Here is a 21,174-nt window from a genome sequence, read left to right as displayed (position 1 = left end):
TAAAAAACGTTTTCAACAAGATATGATGGTGTAGTGTATAAATAGTTTTGAACGTTAAAGGAATGCTCAAGAGCTGCGGGTGTGATGACGTCACGAGTACGCTTCTGTTCCAATGCACAATACGTGCTGCGTGCTCGCGTTCTCGTCAAGTCCGATCTTCCTGTGTTCTTACCGAGAACAGACTTGACGAGAACGCGAGTACGGACTCGCGTTCTCGTGAATTGAGAAACGGCCTTTCCCTCTTCCCAGCAGCACAGCCACGTTGAGCTTTCCTGGTTCTTTGTCCTTGTTTTCCTCTGAGCCAGAAGCGGTGTGAATCTGAAAGAGAGCTGCTGCTGCTGCAGGTGATGAAGTCTGGAAAGAAGTCCAGCAGCTGGAGGCACAGCGGAGAAACTGGAGGGAAGCAGGAGCTCAAAGAGCGGCAGGACGCAGCAGAGGAGACACCAATGATGGGGGATGTTTTCCAGCCCAGAGTTCTGCTGCACCGATTAGGTTTGGAGATTTCCTTCTTCATGCTAACTGTGTGGATGGAGCTAAAGTTTAGGAGCCGTTTCCAGCAGCTGATGGATTCCTCCTCTTCATCAGAACTCGTTGCAGGGTTTCCCCCAGAAAACTGTCTAGGCCTGCAGCATATGATCAGCTAGCTAGCTTAGCATGTGGCACATGGGATGCTAATGCTAGGGTAGCATGTAGCATGTAGCATAGTAGCTACTAATGCTAGCTTAGCGTGCATAGCAACATTCAGTATCAAATTCTACTTGTCTGTCTGTCTGGGAAAGTTCCTCCAAATAACTTTTTGGTTTATCTTGTCTAGAAAGGTGGTTGCATGTTTTCTTCTGGCTGTTGGCTGTAGAGGACCAATCCTGCCTTTTAATTTAGACTATATACAGAAATTAATAAGAATAGGTATTCTTTTATTGGCTTGAAATGGAGGCTTCCACTTAGCTGTCCATTTGAATCACATAATACAGCTTTATATGAGTAACCATCTTCTGTCTCTCTTAACTCTCTTATTTATCCATCTTTCTGTCTTTGTCATGTATCTTTATACATGGTTGTATTCTGAAGGCTACCTGCCATCCTTATTCCCTACTTGATTAAATGATTGAATAAAAGTTTAGATCTACCAGAGTTTATAATATTTTTCAGCGTAACTTTATTAAGTTTTAATTTTATGGGGTCTGTCTAGCAACAGAAATGTGTTTTCCAAGTATAACGCAGCTAAATGTTTTGAGGGATGGACTCAGGAAGGTAGATTTTTGTTTCCATCATAGACTTTACCACATGAAATAAACAAATGCGTCCCTTTTACAATAGAAAAATGAACATTTTATGAGTAAATACGCTCTCACCTGGTGGGAATGTAAGTTTACCTGCGTGTGAACCCAGGTGACTCTGAGCTGAAAGTAAAGGAGCGACAGCTGCACACTTGGTTGTACTGCGCACCGCGCAGACTCTCCACAGACATCTTAAACTTCATGGTTGAGCGCACTTATTGGCTACATTTCTTGTGACAAATTCCTATAATTCCCACAGCAGGCGCCCATCGTACACCAGAGAGGCTGCTTAAGAGTCACAGCTGCCTTGGAGACTTCTGGCCGCTGAGCAGAGTGTGACGTCACGTCCGCGCCTAGAGACAGAAATAGCTGAGGGTGCGATCTGTCGCTATTTGGAAAGGCTAATTTTAATCAATTTAACCATGAACACACACAGACGTATAATAATTTACTTGGGGCTGGGCAACGATTAAAATATTTAATCGCGATTAATCGCCCTGATTAATCGCCCTGATTAATCGCGATTAATCGCATTGTATTTACAAACTCCAAGTATGAATTCAAAAGTAGTGTAAAGAGCACTTTTATTTTAATGTTCTGCTGCCATATGAACAAAAGTGTTGTAACATTTGTAGCACTTATCAGTAACACATATTTAGTGTAAAGCTCAACTTAAACATGTAAAACAAAAAAATAGCAATAATAATAAATTAAAGCTTATTGCCACTGACAGGGAATTCTCTTTATGAGGAAAAATCTACCAAAAACAGGCAATTTCTGAGGTAACAGCAGGGAGCAGCATTACCATTTTATGTTCAATACCAAAGTTTAACTTGGCAGTGGTTACAACTAACTTGTTTCTGTCATATTCCATGCTGGAAGAACTTTAAACTGAAATGCTTGCTAACTCGATATGCTTGCGTTGCTTGCGTTTATTTGACGTTGACATGCGTTTTTTTGTTGTTGCTTTCTCGCGTGCATATAGTGAATGGCAGGGAAAAACAGGCAAAAACACATGGATACTTTGAAACGCGAAGCGACTTCACCGACGGCGTCTAAGCAGACCCCCCCCCTCCGCTCCGCACAAAACTTGTTCCGTTCGCCAACTCACCGCCTCGCCTAAGCAAATAGCGTACCGCGAGCGAGCTATTTTTAGAAACGTAACGTCAAGATGACGTCACATCACGTGGTACACAGTAGGGCAAGCTTGCATAGTCCGTCGCTGTTTCGCTGTAAAAGAGACGTGCGTTACCCTTGGTTTTACTCGGTAAACGACTGCTTTTTCCAAATCTAAGACCATGGTTTTTAAACATTGTTGCTATGGAACGGGCAACAGCGACTCGAGGTACGCTGATCGGCCGCATATGAAGGATGTTTTCTTCAAGACTGCCAAGGAGAAATGTGTGCGCTGGGTACCATGATAGCATTTAGGCTGTCATGGTAGCAGGCCATGGCACCAACTCGATATCCTGCTACCAGGATAGCTTACTCAAAAACATTTCAAATAAGACAAACATTAAACATATACCGATCCCTGGACGGACCCCATGATCGCCGCGCAGGAAAAAAAAAACAAAGCTTACCGTTCGATCAACTCGGCCAGTTTTCCAGTCTTTTTAAGCCCTCGACACTCAAGCCATCGTTTGAGCTGAAGGTTGGTGTGTTCTTCGACAGTGCGGCCAGTAATCCGTGCGCCTGGGACATCGTCTTGGGAAAGTTTAACGGCTATAAAGTTGGTCATATCACTGTTTCTGTTGCGCGTGTAATAGCTGGTTGCTATGGGTGTTCTCTACCTGTATGTCCTACCTAAGCGGCAAAAGGGGCGTTGCTCTTGAGACGGTGACGTCACGTGCGCGGTACGCTATTCCTGCGCCTTCCGCATGTCGGCTTTGTTTTTTTCCGGCCAGCACCTTTCTTACTCTGAATCCGAGGCTTGGCTGACAACGAGGTTATTGGCGCATTATCGCCACCTACTGTTCTGATTCAAACCCCTACACCGCAGCAACAGACCTTCACAAAATAAAAGCATGTGAGCAACATGCGTTAACGCGCGTTAAAGAAAATATCGCCGTTAATAGTCTAATGAGTTAACGCGAAATTAACGCGTTAACTTGCCCAGCCCTAAATTTACTACATGCCACAACTTCCTTAATGTCATGGTTGAGTTTTGGTTTGGCTTTGTTTTTCTGTTACTTTCATTTTTTTCATCTCTTTTGGGTTAGGTTTGACTTTATTTATTGTTAGTTTTCAGTCATCAGTTATTTTCTGTCAATTTTCACTTCACCTCCTCAGCAGTCAGTCACACCTGATAATCATTTACCAGCCAATTAGCCAGACCCTTGTTCCACCTGTGAAGTGCTCTATTTAAACCTCCCTCTGCCTTCAGTTCAGCACTGGGCCGTCATCATTCCACACCTCTCCATGCCAGTCCCCGTTTTGCCTTGGAAGCTTTGTTTTGCTCCTGTTGTTAAGGTTAGTCCTGTCAGTCACTCTAAAGACTGTTTGTTCACTGTTTGTTCCTGGAGAGGTTCTGCTCTGTGTCCTGGTGTCTCCAGAGAACTGCTAACTGGACTAGCCATCCTGGAAAGGCTCTGCTCTGTGCCCTGGTGTCTCTCAAGTTCTGCTAACCTGACTAGCCGCACTGGAGAAGCTCAGCTCTGTGCCTTGGTGTCTCCAATGAACTGCTAACCTGAGTGCTATGAGGCCTGCTAGCCGAGCAGCACCTTGCAAGTGTGGACTCTTTGTCTCCGGGCCGTCAGCTCCTGCCATCATCTACATCCCTGACCTTCTGCAGTCCTGAACCTCCGGTCTTCATCATTCACCACCCAGCATACTTCCTTCAATAAAGACTCAAACTTTTAGTCCCGTGTGTGCGTCCTGAGTTCATCAGTAAACAAAACCTTGACAGTACGGCCCAGTCAAAGGGTGAACTCAGGCGCCATGCGGGGCTTACCTGCAGGAGTTGACGACCCGGACATCCTCGCATATCTGGAGATGTGCGAACGCCAGATGAGGGAGAGGTATGCCAAGATGGCTTCTGCCCGGGACCCTGCGCCACCGATCCGGGTCGACTCCACTTCCCCCGTGGTTCACGTGGGCGTTGTTACAGCTACCCCGGAGCCCAGTGAGAGAAGCCGCTCAGCCTCTCGTCGTCTCGGTCATCACCTCCATGACTCGCAGCTGGCCCCTCGAGTGAGGCTCATCATTCCACCTAGCAGAGCCCCACGCATCAAGGAGAGCCAGCTGTGGGAGTTCTACTACGGTGACCGAGACGACCTTCTGCCCTGCTGGCCAGCTGCCACCCCCGAGATTGCCCCAGATTCCTCATCTGTCCCCTCCCGGCGAAGACAGCAGAACCACCGGCGCGGAGGGTCCGTCAAGGCTAAAGAGGAGGATCCGCCTCCAACCTCGGCGTCCACTGAAGCCTGTAGCCCGGCGCCGCTCTCTGAAGCCTGTAGCCCGGCGCCGCTCTCTGAAGCCTGTAGCCCGGCGCCGCTCTCTGAAGCCTGTAGCCCGGCGCCGCTTTCTGAAGCCTGTTGCCCGTCACTGCCTGAAGTAGCCGAGGAGAGGGTTCCGCCTCCACCAGTAAGCTCCGCTCTGCCGGCCGCCGAAGGATCTGCTCTGCCGACCACTGAAGGCTCCGCTCTGCCGGCCGCCAAGAAAATAGATCCACCGGCCGACGAGGATGAGCCTGAGGTCTCCGAGGGAGCCGCTTTGCCTCAGCCCGAGGCCTCCGAGGGAGCCGCTTTGCCTCAGCCCGAGGCCTCCGAGGGAGCCGCTTTGCCTCAGCCCGAGGCCTCCGAGGGAGCCGCTTTGCCTCAGCCCGAGGCCTCCGAGGGAGCCGCTTTGCCTCAGCCCGAGGCCTCCGAGGGAGCCGCTTTGCCTCAGCCCGAGGCCTCCGAGGGAGCCGCTTTGCCTCAGCCCGAGGCCTCCGAGGGAGCCGCTTTGCCTCAGCCCGAGGCCTCCGAGGGAGCCGTTTTGCCTCTGTCCAAGCCTCGTGGGGAGGTCCAGGAGGACCTGCCTCCGCCCAAGCCTCGTGAGGAGGTCCAGGAGGACCTGCCTCCGCCCAAGCCTCGTGAGGAGGTCCAGGAGGACCTGCCTCCGCCCAAGCCTCGTGGGGAGGTCCAGGAGGACCTGCCTCCGCCCAAGCCTCGTGAGGAGGTCCAGGAGGACCTGCCTCCGCCCAAGCCTCGTGAGGAGGTCCAGGAGGACCTGCCTCCGCCCACGGTTTCCACCGAGACCGGTAGCTTGGCCCCGCCTCTGACTTCTCTGTTTGGCCGGAGCCACCGACCGCGGTCTCCGGGCCGCTTGACTTTGCCTCGTCGGGGCCGCCCTCCTCGAGGGTTTAGTCGGGCGATGCTGCTCCGCCGCCTGCCTCGTCCAGGACGACCTCCAAGAAGACTTTTCTTTTTTGCTTAGCAGCCGTTTTTGCCTGAGCCCTTAAGGCCAGTGCCTTGTTGTTTTTTGGGCTCGATTTCAGTTTTGATTTACTTAGGATTTTTGAGGTTTTAGAGTTATTTAGGGGGTTCTTTGTTTTTCTTAGAGTACTTGAGTTTCTATTTTCTTTTGTTTTTCCACCTCTGTTCTGGTGTTCCAGGTTTGCCTTTAGTCTTCCGGTTTTTGCTTTGGTTATTTGTTTGCTTTAGATCCTAGTTTTTTGCCTTGTTCTCTCAGTTTTTGTTTTTGTTCTAGCTTTAGTTGTCTAGTGTTACATTAGTTTACCCGTTCCTGTCCTAGTTTCTTTGTTTTGGTTTTTGCATTAGTTTTATAGTTTTTTTTTTTTTTTCTCTTGTACGTCTTGCTCTTTTTCATAGTTTTTTTTTAGTTTTATTTTGATTTTCTAGTTTTTTGCTTCGGTTTTTCTTTTATCCCTACCCTAGTTCTTCTGGTTTTGTTCTATAGGTTAGTTCATGCCTGGTTTTCTAGTTTTTGGTTTAGATATTTAGTTTCCCAGCGCTCTTTAGGTCCCAGCGCTTCTTAGTTTTGTTCTGGCCCCCTAGCTCTTAGTCCCCTGGCGTGTTTGACGCCCTCCGTTCTGCAGAATTTAGACGCCCTTAGTTCCTGGTATTTTTGTTTCCTGGCGTGTTAGGACGCCCTCTGACCCCTGTAGATTTCGTGTTTTTCCGGCGTGTTAGAACGCCCTTTGTCTCCTGGCGTTTTAGGACGCCCTCCGCTCTTGTTTCCTGGCGTATTAGGATGCCCTTTGTTCCTGTTTCCCTGGTGTTTAGATTCCTGGCGTTTAGATTTAGTGTTCCCGGCGTGTTTAGACGCGCTCTGTTCTCGGTTCCCCGGCGTATTAGGACGCCCTTTGTTCTCGGTTCCCCGGCGTGTTAGGACGCCCTTTGTTCTCAGTTCCCGGCGTGTTAGGACGCCCTTTGTTCTCGGTTCCCCGGCGTGTAAGTACGCCCTCCGTTCTTGTTCCTAGGCGTTTAGATGTTCCTGCTTTCCTCACATCCCGACGTTCTCTTCCCCAAGCCCCGGCGCTTCCCTCACGCCCCGGCAGGTTTCCCTTTGGCGCTGTGGTGCGCACGTTCCTTCCCTTTGGCGCTGTGGTGCGCCCGTTCCTTCCCTTTGGCGCTGTGGTGCGCCCGTTCCTTCCCTTTGGCGCTGTGGTGCGCCCGTTCCTTCCCTTTGGCGCTAAGTACGCCTGTTCTTCCCTCTGGCGCTAAGTACGCCTGTTCTTCCCTCTGGCGTTAAGTACGCCTGTTCTTCCCTCTGGCGTTAAGTACGCCTGTTCTTCCCTCTGGCGTTAAGTACGCCTGTTCTTCCCTCTGGCGTTGTCGGACGCCTGTTCTTCCCTCTGGCGTTGTCGGACGCCTGTTCTTCCCTCTGGCGTTGTCGGACGCCTGTTCTTCCCTCTGGCGTTGTCGGACGCCTGTTCTTCCCTCTGGCGTTGTCGGACGCCTGTTCTTCCCTCTGGCGTTGTCGGACGCCTCTTCTTCCCTCTGGCGTTGTCGGACGCCTCTTCTTCCCTCTGGCGTTGTCGGACGCCTCTTCTTCCCTCTGGCGTTGATGTTCGCCTGTCATGCCCGTTTTTGCCTGGTGGCGATGTTCGCCTGTCAACGTCGGTTAGACGCCTTTTGTTTTGCCTACCAGCATCTGTTAGACATCCTTTTTAGTTCGCCCTAGTGGGTAGTTTTGGTTTGATTTTAGCCCTCCATCCTACCTTCCCTCCACCCACCCTGGTTCGGTCACTTTGTAGTTTGTTTTGTTTGATTTTAGGCCGTCCAGAGTCCGGCCTTGAGGGGGGGGTAATGTCATGGTTGAGTTTTGGTTTGGCTTTGTTTTTCTGTTACTTTCATTTTTTTCATCTCTTTTGGGTTAGGTTTGACTTTATTTATTGTTAGTTTTCAGTCATCAGTTATTTTCTGTCAATTTTCACTTCACCTCCTCAGCAGTCAGTCACACCTGATAATCATTTACCAGCCAATTAGCCAGACCCTTGTTCCACCTGTGAAGTGCTCTATTTAAACCTCCCTCTGCCTTCAGTTCAGCACAGGGCACCTCCCTTGTTGAATGGTAGGGGAAACACTGCGATGAATATTTATTGTAATGCAGCTTCATCCTAGCTAAGGCATGTGCAACTAACCTTAGCATTTGGGAACAGTGTAAACAGTTAATGGTTGAATCAGAACCTGTGCAACAATTAGCATGAGTTATCTTCACATCTGGGAACAGTGAAAACAATAACGCTTGGATCATTACCTGTGAAACTATTTGTATGATGTAAACAGATATTATGTCTGTTGGGAGCAGCTAAGATTATAAAGTCTGACTGCAGCTGGGAGGAACGATCTGCAGAAACGCTCCTTAGAGCATCTGGGATGCAGCAGCACACCACAGAGTTAAACGTCTGCAGTGTAGATGGTGAACAAAAACGGTGCGAGCACAGTTCCCTGAGAAACCAAAGAACATGATCCTCACTGTGTTTCCAGGATTCTCCAGATGGTCCAGAAGGTCTTCATCAGGTGTGATGTTAGTGCTACCAGCCTGTAGCTGCTCAGGCCATTGGGGTGTGCAGTCTCTGGTACCGGCATCACACAGCAGGTTTTCCACAGCCGTGGTACTTTGCTCTATTTGATCCAAGTCCTCCCCATGAGGATCACACAGTTCATCCCACATAGTGGAGCTGAAGCAGTCTCTGAGGGCTTCTTCTGCCTCCTCTGACCATCTCCTCACTCTGTGTGTTACCTCTGACTCCCTGATCACCAGTGGCTTGTAAACAGGCTGGAGATGCATTAGATTGTGATCAGAAGAACCCAGGGGAGGGAGGTGAGGAGCTGTATGCCTCTTTGCAGTTAGCATACAATTAGCTTATGCTTCGTCTGCATTCCACTCACTGACCAACAGCTCTCAGCTCAGTGTCCTTTGTGCAAAGTCTCTCTTTAACGTGTTCAGAACTACACCAGCGGTTATTAATAAACACAGCCACCCCCTCCTCGTACCACTGTCTCTGGTCCTGTTGGCTCTGATTATGTTGAAGACATCGATGTTTACATCAGAGCAGGGGCGTAGCTATGGGTGGTCCTGAGTGGTCCTGGGCCCTCCTACTTTGTATCAGGGCCAAACCAATGGAGGGGCTTTCCTTTTGAACATTTTCTTTCACTTAACGTCATCATAGAAATCGTCATAAAATAAAATGAAGCAGAATAAAGTTGAATTTGTTCTTTCATGTTCTGGTTCTCAGTAAAATGGCAGCACAGAGAAAGTCGTTCGCCTAAGAGCTGCGGGACTGTAATAAGCCAGATGCCAGGAGATGCTGGAAACATCACATTCATTTATAGACTTTTAGCATTTGAAGGTGGATATTGTCTTGATGTGAGCTAGACGGAACATTACTCTTAGGGGACACAGAGAAACAGAAGAGCACCGGATTCTCTTTTGTGGTAGGCGCTCTGTGTCGTTTGCTGAAAAAACTGAAGCTGTGTGCTAACTCTTGGTGGCTCTTCCATTGGTCCAGACATTTTTTTACTTCCTTTTTGTTTTTATTTAATTGAAGAAAGTTTTGGCACATTATTGCATTGATTTACACACACCTCACCTTGTCACCTGGTGACCAGGTGATGAGGAGTTGCATGTCATCTGCTTAGTTATTGTAATTGATGTTTTTTTATGATCTGAGCTAAAGGGAGACTGTAGATATTGAATAGAGCGGGACCCAGGATGAACCCCACAAGCTATAGTTTGTAATCCTGTTCAGAAACACTTTTTGTTATACTGGGTGAAATGGTCCTTCCATCTTTACAATAGTAAATGTATTCTGCATTCAGAAAAAACAGGTTAAAAATTTGATCTCTGTGAGAGCTGCAGGACTGTAAAGACTCTGACCAGTCCACTGAATGGTTAGTTCTGGTCGTGCTCACACACCCTTGTTTCCGTCAAGCTCCAAGGGTGTCACCTTATCTATTGTGCCTCATGCCAATCATTCTGACGTGCTCATGTAACGCCAGTGTGTTCCCTTGTTAGCTTCCGTAATAAACCCTGAGATACTCCTAATATCTAATAATTATAAACCAGAGTTTTTCATTCATAGATTTACTGCAGCGGACCAGCATAATAAATGGAGACCTGCCCAGGAAGATCCCCCCCCCCCCAAAAAAAACGTGTTGCCTTCGTAAACATTGCACGTCTGCGGTGTGCATCACTTACACAGCGACCAGCATCAGCATCCTACTTCATGCAGCTACAACTCAATAAAGCTGGTGTTTCAGAGCTAAATACATTTTCTCACATATTGTAGGACTATGTAATCTATAAGATATCGATAAAGTAGCCTGTTGCTGGGGCCCGTAATTTCCATGATGCTAAAACATGGACAGAATCGTATGATTTACAGTAAAACGTTAAACCACAAATCTACCAAATGAACAGAACACTGTAGGGGGCTCAACGCACACATGCCGTCAAATTGAAATACACGTTAGCAAAGAGATGGTCATGTTTTTCAACAAAAAAAGTGCAGCCAACTAAAGCCCCCCCCCCCTCCCTTATTGCTTGCTGACATGAGTCCAGGAGCGCAAAGCTCTCGTTTGTTTGACCGCTGTCACTCAGATTTCTGCTCAGCGGGATCAAGTCTTCCCATCAAACTGTTTGATATGTCCCAATCCACTGAGCTGCTCCAAGCAGTCAAGGACATACGATCCCTTCAGTGGGTGCCTGCTGGAGAAGAAACGGCTCTCAGTGTGCCGAGCTTAACAAACATGGTACTATCCCCCCTCCTCGTGCCACTGTCAGAATGTGTGAGAAATGGAGGAATTTGTCACAAAAAAATGCAGGCGATTGGTATGCTTGACAATGGATAAAACTTTCACAGACAGTCCCCGTGGCTCATGGACTGTGCTCGGCTGCAGGAAAAAACTAAAGGGGGGCTTTCTTTTTTTTTTTTTTATAGGGTGCAAACTTATTGAGCAAACATTTTATTTGCTTCAGGCTGAAAAGTGGCTCTGTGACCACTCCTACAGTGCTGCAAAAAAAATCTCAATAAAATCCCAAAATAAAGTGTTTCCCATCTGGCTTATTTTTAATGCATTAGGCTGGAAAAATAGCTTTGGGTGGGTTAACATTTTCACATCGTCTGGTGAGTTTTTAGAAGGAATAAATCAGAAAATTATATCAAAATACTGTAGTTGTCATGTTCTGGCAGAATACTCAAAACTTCTACATTTTAATAAAATGACATCTCCTTGCTCTTATTTTATTACCGTATTTTTCTAACTATAAAGGACACTTAAAGTCCTTACATTTTCTCAAAAATTGATGGTGCACCTTATAATCCGGTGTGCTGTATATTTGGACATAGACACATTAAGCACATTGGACAAAGCCCAACATTTTGTTTTAAAAGCATGGCTGAAAAGTTCAATATCGAGTCATCAGCACTTTAAGGTAAAACGGTAGCTCAACAAAGAACTGAGTTTTTCAGGGGTTATATCAGTCATGTCATTTTAATGTGTTTTACTGTTCTGTATGTTCTGTCAAAGAATTTAATCTAACAAAATTCCCTAAATATATCTTAATTAAAGCGTGCCTCAGTTCTGGCTAAGATCAAAATGTTTTCTAATGTGCAAAATATGTTTACATGTTTCCTGCAGATGTTAAGGAGAAGCTGATTGTTAAAGAAGAAGCTTCTTTAGACCACAAACCTCGTGCCCACCTGCATGACCCAGACCAAATTAAAGGCAGAGAGCTTCCAGAAGAGAATGATGGAAGAGAATCCATCAAGCCACAAGATCATGGAGATGCTTCCATTTCTTCAGAGGCTGAAGACACTGAGGAGGATGAAGAAGACAGTGATGTAGAGAAACCTCTCTCTGAGCTGAAACACTTGTCAGACTCTGGATATAAAAAATGTTTTACAAAGAAGAATAAATGTAGGAAAGGCCACACAGGAGTTAAGCTTAGCTGCAAAGACTGTGGCAAAACATTTATGGGAAAATCAGCTTTAAACACACACTTGAGAATCCACACAGGAGAGAAGCCTTTCTGTTGTGATGTATGTGGACAAAGCTTTAGTCAAAAACCCCATTTAAAATCACACATTAGAATCCATACAGGACAGAAGCCTTTCTGTTGTGATCTATGTGGACAAAGCTTTAGTCACAAAGGAAATTTAAACTCACACATGAAAATCCATACAGGACAGAAGCCTTTCTGTTGCGATCTATGTGGACAAAGCTTTAGTCAAAAATCAATTTTAAACACACACATGAGAATCCATACCGGACAGAAGCCTTTCTGTTGTGATCTATGTGGAAAGAGCTTTAGACACAAATCTAGTTTAAACATACACATGAAAATCCATACAGGACAGAAGCCTTTCTGTTGTGATGTATGTGGACAAAGCTTTAGTCTAAAAGGAAATTTAAACACACACATGATAATCCATACAGGACAGAAGCCTTTCTGCTGTGATCAATGTGGACAAAGATTTAGCCACAAATTAAGTTTAAACAGACACATGAGAATCCATACAGGACAAAAGCCTTTCTGCTGTGATCTGTGTGGACAAAGCTTTAGTCAAAAACCACATTTAAACATACACATGAGAATCCATACAGGACAGAAGCCTTTCTGCTGTGATCTATGTGGACAAAGCTTTAGTCGAAAAGGAAGTTTAAACACACACATGATAATCCATACAGGACAGAAGCCTTTCTGCTGTGATCAATGTGGACAAAGCTTTAGTCTCAAACATAGTTTAAACACACACATGAGAATCCATACAGGACAGAAGCCTTTCTCTTGTGATCTATGTGGACAAAGATTTAGCCAAAAATCAAGTTTAAAAACACACATGAGAATCCACACAGGAGAGAAGCCTTTCTGTTGTGATCTATGTGGACAAAGATTTAGTCTCAAACATAGTTTAAAAACACACATGATAATCCATACAGGACAGAAGCCTTTATGTTGTGATGTATGTGGACAAAGCTTTAGTCTAAAAGGAAATTTAAACACACACATGATAATCCATACAGGACAGAAGCCTTTCTGTTGTGATCTATGTGGACAAAGCTTTAGTCAAAAAGTAAATTTAAACACACACATGAAAATCCATACAGGACAGAAGCCTTTTTGTTGTGGTCTATGTGGACAAACATTTAGCCACAAATCAAGTTTAAAAACACACATGAGAATCCACACAGGAGAGAAGCCTTTCTGTTGTGATCTATGTGGACAAAGATTTAGCATCAAATCTAATTTAGTCAGACACATGAAAAACCATACAATGCAAGACAAGGCAAGTTTTTTTGTATAGCACATTTCAGTACATGGACAATGCAAAGGGCTTTACATGATTAAATGTAGGAAAATAAAAGCAGAAACGAATTGGACTACAAAGAACACTCGCTCTCTGAGCTGAAACGCTTGTCAGACTCTGGATATAAGAAATGTTCTACAAAGAAGAAAAATGTGGAGTCATGTAAGAAAGGCCACGCAGACCACAAGCCTTTCTGTTGTGATCTATGTGGAAAAAGAGTTAGCAAGAAGTCTGTCTTAGTACAAGAACAACGCAAGTGAAACTAAGAGCAAATATTAATGATTTTATAAACAATTGGACTACAAATTTAAACTAAAAGCAGTGATGACCGGCTGAAAGAGTGGAGTTGAAGCATGGATATAATTCATCAATACATGCGTTTTAGCTACCCACTGTGTCCTGCATCAGCAGGCACTAGCTTCCAAAGACATGGACCCAGATTTTCTGTTCTGAACACAGCTATCACTGCAGTTAGCTTTATAACTCTGTGAAATCCAGAGCTTTGCGATCACGGCTGTTTGGTCAACTTTTCCCCAAATCTGGATGCTGAACATGACACACTGCTTTATCACCTGGAGGTGTGATGGTTGTCTCGTGGGAAAGTATTGCAGAGTCTTTGAGCTCGTTTACAAGTGGAAGATGATCTTAGAGTTTGTCATCCATGCCTCCAAGAATAAACTGTGTGGAGAGAGACAGGCTCATTCTTCTCACTAATTGTCCAGAGGTTATTGATGTTTTCGATGAATGGCTTGACTGTGTGTAACAAAGCCTGAAGCAGATATTCATAAGAATGTTTCTTGGTTTTCTGCCAACAGTTTGAATAAGATGTTTGTTGTGCTAAAGCTGAACCAATTAAGAGTGTTTAATTTGATAAATGGACCAAATAGGGTACACTGGAATTTCTTTCAGTCTTCTCAAAACTTGTTTTCTTGGAAGCTTGAATTTGTTATATTTGAAGAAAACATCCTGTGAAAGTATACCTTGAATAAATGTCTTCTGTATTTCAAGTGTTAAAATCTTTATTTTTATTCCTTTAGCATATTACTTAGTAATAATAATATCATCTTTATTGTCATTGAAACATACATTACAATGAAATTTGTTCTCTGCTTTTAACGCATCCCCTACCAATATAAAAATACTACCAGCATGAGGAATCTAAATGGGTCCTTGGAAAAATGTTCCCACTCCTAAGGGGTCCCTGTCCATGAAAAGTTTGAGAACCCCTGCATTAGTTCACCCAGATTTTGGGCCTGATCTGTGGTTACTAGCTGAAGCAGCCTGAAGCTGTGTGCAATAAGTTTTACTTCCGTTTTGTTTTTATTCAATTGAAGAAAATTAAAAAGTCACCATGTGTCCAGATACTCGGCCACAATCATTTATTTTCCCCCACAATATTGATGACAAACGCTAAAGCCTTTTTCATATGTTTGTAGGTTGACACATGTCCTCTAGAAATATGGCTACCAATGAAATACCTAAGAACTTGTACTTTAGTCACTGTTAAGAGTGAGTCTTTACGGGGGCTAAACATTAAATCACCAACATATTGCTATCAAAATATCACACTCTCTCCAGAGTCCTTTGTGTCCAATATTCACTTCACAAAAAGATGGTTTGGAGGGAGTGTATTTCTATTTCACCAATTGATGTGACTGCAGTAAAGTCTACAGGGGCTCCCTCAGTTTTAGTCATGTGGTTTAGATCTTGTTTTTGCTGTTATTGAACAAATTTTGTTTCATTTATGTGTTATTAATGTGGAACAAAAACACTAAGCATTCCATTATTGTAAAATGTAAGAGCTACCATGTGAAATCATTTGGCTTCTCGATAAAAATATTTGAAGAACGAATTTAGGTAAAAAACAAAGTGAGAAAGGATTATAAAGAGTATGGAGAGGGTTTATAAAGCTTTAAAAAATATAAAAATAAACATCGATCTATCTATCTGCCTGCTAGCCATCCAACAGGATCATGACCCAAAACAGCTAGAAGCAGCTAAGAGTGAAATATTGGACTATTGTGAAGTGGCCTTCTATGAGCCCTGATCTAAATCCTATTGAACATGGATGGAAGAAGCTGAGACGGGCCGTCTGGAGAAGGCACCCTGAGACAACTGGAGCAGTTTGCTCACGAGGAGAATAATTATTATTAGTTTCAAGTTATATCTGTCAGGATTTGTTCTGATGAACCCAAACACCCCCACACACACAGCTACATTTAAGGAGCTTTATTGAAGGCTTTGAGTAGTGGAGATGGAGACCAGAGACTGTACCAGACAGGAGCTGACGAGTGATGGAGGAGATGGCTGAGGGTAGAGACACGGTGAAGCTGGAGCAGGCAGTTGGCTGAGCAAGGCGTCAGAGGTAGGGCTAGAAGGTGTGAGACTCAGGCAGGCAACGAGGAGTGAATGCAGATGACCCAGCGACGAGGAGCAGACTGAATAGGGCTTATATAGGAGAGCTGGCAGGTGTATTGAGTCCGGACTTGATTATTGCAGCAGGTGAAACTGATCCAGCATGGAGTGAAGCAGGGCAGAGTGGATGGTGGAAGGATCTGGAACTGTCCATGGTGCAGAAGGGAGACCTGCACCCTGACAATATCAGTACCTATTGTTACTATTGTCTTTCTTTCATTAACAGAGGGGTACCAACATCTTTGTCCACCTGTGTTCAACACTACAATGGAGGCTTCCTGAAACTGCAGTTGATTGATTTTACATTATTAATAAAGAAGGACATGGGCAGATCTTTTATGTTGAATGCATAAGCAGTGCAGGAATATATAATACAGTATTATCAGTATATATATATATATACACAGATGCTTCAGAAAATGTAGTTAATCAGGCTGAGATGGAGTTCATCGTCCTAATATTTTTCATCAAAGTAGGGAAAAGGGTTCAGGATGGAGTTTCAGTTTCTATAGGAGAAATGCTGTTAATACTGTTAGCTGCTCAGTGGTTGAAGAGGTGAGACCATTAAGATCACTCATTTACTCTGACTCTAATTCATCATTTGGCCAGTTTACAGCACAGCCAGTCAGATAGTAGAGCAGACATATTAATTTAGAGACAACAAACACTTTATAGAATCAACATGAAGGGGCTCACTGTTAACTTTATGGGTACCAGCCCACTGTGGGGTTAAGGGGAATGAAATGGCTGATATGATTGCAAAGGAAAGCCCATAAATGTTAAATTTTGATACTGATTTTATGTTTAGGAGAATAGAAATAAAGTACAAGATAAGAAACTAAATGAAAGAGACGTGACAAAAAATAATGGGAGAAAGAAATAAAAGAATGATGGATTTAAAATACCCAAAGGAAAATAAGAGAGACGAGAAGAACAGGAAGAAGCAGAAGAGAGGAGGTAAAAAAAATTTGGGGGAAGATTAGACAATAGAACTTTTTCTTTTTTTTTTTTTTTTTGCATTTCAGAATTATCAGGGAAATCAACTAACCGAAAATCTGAATAATCTGAAAATCAAACAAAATTTTATTGACTTATTTCAGAAACACTGAGCCCCTAAAGGGACACTGAAGAGAAAATAAAAAAGATACTTTCCCGTGCGCACCATATATATATATATATATATATATATATATATATATATATATATATATATATATATATATATATATATATATATACAAAGACATTGCTGCATTCCTTATATATATATATATATATAAGGAATGCAGCAATGTCTTTGTATGGTAGCCTAAACTAAAAATACAGCCTAATTAGTTACTCTGCATCCATTTTAATGAACACGGTTGTCTGAAATACTCATCTGATCATGCGAGAAAGTATCTGGTGCACACAAGAAATTAACTAGTGCCCACGAGAAAGTGTATATATTTTTTTATTTCTCTTCATTGTCTCTTTAGTGGTTCAGTACAGAAAGACTCAAAAGTAAAGAAATAAAAGCTACCAGGCCACTTAAACAGCGTATTTCATAAATTTAACTTTAACAGACAGACATATGGCATATTAATGTATAAATATGTGATTCCATACTGAAATACTGTGTTTTAAGCTATTTAACAAAGACAGACACGTGTTATGGCATATTTTTAAATATGTAAATAAATGTGCCATGCTGAAAAAAACTCTTCTGTGCTCCTAAACAACGAGATGTCTAGTATTATTGATAAATGTATAAATTATCATTGTACATTTTAATAAAGAAACAAGTTGGATTGTTCATTTACAGTTGTTTCACTCTCTCATGTACAATCCGAAGCCTTCTCTACACACCAACAATATTTTATTCATGTTTTTTGTGTGTACTGTGCATGCACACATGCATACAGTTTTTTGAAGGCCCAGAAAAATGATCTTTAAAATGTCCAAGGTTCTCAAAAAAGAACTTTTTTGCACAGCTTCTTGGATGTGTTTGTACTCTGTAACTCCATGGTACTTAAGTTGGCATCATGATTCAGCCTTATTTTGTGAAATACAGCGATAACAAATTAATAAACATAATATTATGGCCTATCCATTGGGTTTCTGCAATGTTCTCACCATGTAAAAACATCTTCAGAACCAATCTCAGGCCAAAATGGTGATCTGTATTGTGTGATCTACTTTCAATAGTTGTCCCCGATTACTGTGACCGTAAACTGCAGAAAAATCCGATCAAAGTTGCTCCCTCTGCGTTTACTCCCATCGGCTCCTGTGCCAGCCTAGAGTAGGAGAGACCTATCCAATATGGCGGCGACGCAGAATGCGCTCCAGCCCGTAATGAGACGTCTATGTAAAAAAATGTCTATTCTCTTTCCCCTCTCTTCCCAAATGGGGGTGGATGCCTCCTGGTTCTTTGTTGTTTTGTTGGTGAAGCTGAAAGAGAGCAGCAGCTGCTGCAGGTGAAGTCCAGCAGCTGGAGGCACAATGAGAAATGTAGAGTCCTGAAATCATAGGAGGAAAGTGGATATTTGGGAAAGCAAATTGGGAAAAGTTTAATAACTTATGTGAAGGTAAAATTTTAAATGTTCAGAATGATTTGAGTATTGAAAGTATGAATCAAGAGATTAGTCAGTGTATTTTAGCAGCTGCTGAGGAGTCTATTCCAAAAACATCAGGGAAAAATAGGAGAAAGTTAGTTCCATAGTGTAATGATGAGTGTAAAAAAGTAATCAGAGAAAGAAATAGAGCATTTAAATTGGTTAAAAGGTCCCATCATTTTCAACATTTAATTGAATATTTAAAAAAAATCACAGGCAAAGGTAAGAAGAACAATAAGAACAGCAAAAGGGATATGGGAGAGATTTCTGTGACAAAATTGTTAGCAGTACAAAGATAGGGGAAGTTTGGGGAATGAATAAAAAAATGTGTGTGTGTGTGGGGGGGGGGGGGGGGATAGAAGAGAATGGAGTTATCCAATACTTAATAAAAACAATATTGTAGCAGTAACTGACAGGGAGAAGGCTGATATTTTAGTTTAGTTTAGTTTTACGTTTGTTGAGATTCATAGTGGGAAAAATCAGTTCATGAAATACAGGGAAGAGAGAAAACTAAAAGGGGAACTGCTCTATTGGAGAACTGAACAGAGCTTTGTGTAAAACTAGGAATAGAGCTCCAGGTAAAGATGAAGTGTGTTATATTATGCTAAGACATGTGAGTGATGACGTTTTAAATAGATTATTAATTTTGTATAATAAGATTTGGAAAGAGGGGAGATCGCCGTGTAAATGGAAAGAAGCCGTAAATGTAATATTATTTTGGACTCCTGCCCATGTAGGTATTTTGGGAAATGAAAGAGCGTATAGGTTGGCTAAGGAGGCTATTAAAAAAGAAGATATTGATATACCAGTAAAGTTATCCAAGTCTGAAGGCAAAAGTATAGCTTGGAGAGAAAGCAAGAAGTTGTGGAAAATTAGGTGGAATAATAAAATAAATGGAAGGCATTTGTATATGATACAAAATACAGCTGATGTAACAAGGATTAGAGGAATAAACAGTAGGGAAGAGATAATGATAAATAGAATAAGAACCTGTCACTGTTTTTTAAATGGAACTCTTTTTAGGATGGGGAAACATCTTATTGGTTTTTGTAGTTGGTGTGATCATTTAGAAACAATGGAACACGTCTTTATTAGCTGTAGAAAATATGTAAATCAAAGAACAGAATTAGGTGTTAATGGGGAATTGAAATTTGAAAATGTGGTTGAAAAGTTAAATAGCATTGAGGGGAAGAAGAAGATATTTCGTTTTTAAAAAAATACTGGGATCATGATGAGGATTTGAAGGAGATATATTAGGATCCAATAGATGGCAGTAATGCAACAACAATAGATGCAAGCTGCCGTTAAAAACTAAAGAAGAAGAAGAACAACAACGGAGAAACTGGAGGGAAACAGGAGCTCAAAGAGCGGCAGGACGCAGCAGAGGAGACACCAATGATGGGGGATGTTTTCCAGCCCAGAGTTCTGCTGCACCCATCAGGTTTGGAGATGTCCTTCTTCATGCTAACTGTGTGGATGGAGCTAAAGTTTAGGAGCCGTTTTCAGCAGCTGATGGATTCCTCCTCTTCATCAGAACTCGTTGCAGGGTTTCCCCCAGAAAACTGGCTAAGCTTGCAGCACATGATAAGCTAGCATGTAGCATAGAGGATGCTAATGTTAGCTTAGCATGTAGCACTATTCAGCATAAAGTTCCTCTAAACAACAATTTTTTGTGTTGTCTATTGTAGGAAGAGGGTCGCATGTTTTACTCCGGCTGTTGGATGGAGGGTAAATCGTGCCATAATTAAGAAAACGCAGAATAAATAAATGACTCAATTAAATAAATACTGGGCCAAAAAGTAGCTAAAAATAGAATCTTTACACTGAATGCAAGCTAGGAAGGACTCGCATGAATAATTGATCAGTTAATCAACTAATATTCTATTTCAATATTAACTGCCATATTTTCTCTCTTTGCTTTAATGCATGTTTTTAATTTAAACCACTGTTTTCAATCATCTGCTTTTCTTGAACTCTTGTTTTTTTTTTTTTTCCCCTCCACTCTTTTAATTCCAGCTCTTCGCTGTGGAGGACCTATCCTGCCATAATTTAGAATATATACAGAATAAATAAATTGGTAGATCAAATAAATACTGGGCCAAAAAGTACCTAAAATATTTGTGTGCCATTAAATGCAACAACATAATAAAAACACATTCATTCAATAATTGACCATCTAAACGGTGATAAATAATACATTTGTATTTCAATATTGAGCTGTCGTATTTTATCTCTTTGCTTTTATGCATATTTTTATTTAAAATGCTCATTTTCAATCATCCGTTCTTCTTGAACTCTTTATCTCATGTATTTATTACAAGTGATTTTTCATTTGTTAAATGGTAAATAGCTTGTACTTGTTTAGCACTTTAACTATTCTGATGACCCCAAAGCGCTTTACACTACAATCAGTCATTCACCATTTCACGCACACATTTACACCCTAACGGTTTGATTTGTAAGTGATTTGTTTTTCTTTTGCTCTATATTTTTATATCCAAACATATGGAAACATGTATTTCCTTCAAAATATTTTACATTCTTTTATCGTCCTTTTAATTCTTAAACACCAATATATTTCCACCCCTCTTGTCTGAATTTCATAAAAAAATATGGCTGCTCGTATTCTTAATTGCTTGTATCTGGCCACTGTTGCCACAGCTACAATAATCTGGCTTTGGAGTGATCAGGGTGATGAACTGTGATGGTGTAGTGCCAAACATGAAGCTTTTGGCAGTTTGATCAGTTTTAGTCTCATATGTTGACATTTTGGAGGAATCTCCTACATGGTTGTAACAAACTACAACAGGATTTCTTCTTGTTTTCTTCTCACCACTTTCCTATAAAATTCCCAGTTTTGGAGACGCACCAGAAAACCTGTCCTTTTCTGTGATTGATCCACCCGAGCTGCTGATCTCTGCATTTCCTCCAGAGTTGCCATTGTCACCTTGAGTGCTTTTCTCATTAAAGCTCTCCTTATCCAACCCGTTCTGGCAGGGCTCTGCAATAGGGCCGCAACGATTAGTCGTCATTATCGACAATTCGACACTGTCAACGCAAAAAGTCCTGCGTTGACACGTTGTGGACAATTAGTCACAAGCAATTCACTAGGACTGCTGCGGAGGGC

The 21,174-nt window shown here is 42.6% G+C and overlaps 1 protein-coding gene across 1 annotated transcript; it reads left to right on the top strand.

Annotated features, from left to right (window-relative positions):
• Positions 1-441: 441 nt before the first annotated feature.
• On the top strand, positions 442-12,993 carry LOC118557967 (gastrula zinc finger protein XlCGF57.1-like; the record flags this gene model as incomplete). The annotated part of the gene is made up of 2 exons (XM_036128504.1): positions 442-492; positions 11,369-12,993. Coding segments are annotated over exons 1-2 (1,671 nt in total), but the record flags the coding sequence as incomplete, so codon positions are not given.
• Between the last annotated feature and the right edge of the window lie 8,181 nt (positions 12,994-21,174).

Source organism: Fundulus heteroclitus, chromosome 24 (assembly GCF_011125445.2).
Source record: "Fundulus heteroclitus isolate FHET01 chromosome 24, MU-UCD_Fhet_4.1, whole genome shotgun sequence".
NCBI lineage: Eukaryota > Metazoa > Chordata > Actinopteri > Cyprinodontiformes > Fundulidae > Fundulus > Fundulus heteroclitus.
The sequence above is the reverse complement of the archived record's forward strand: the minus strand, read 5'-3'. Positions and strand labels throughout refer to the sequence as shown.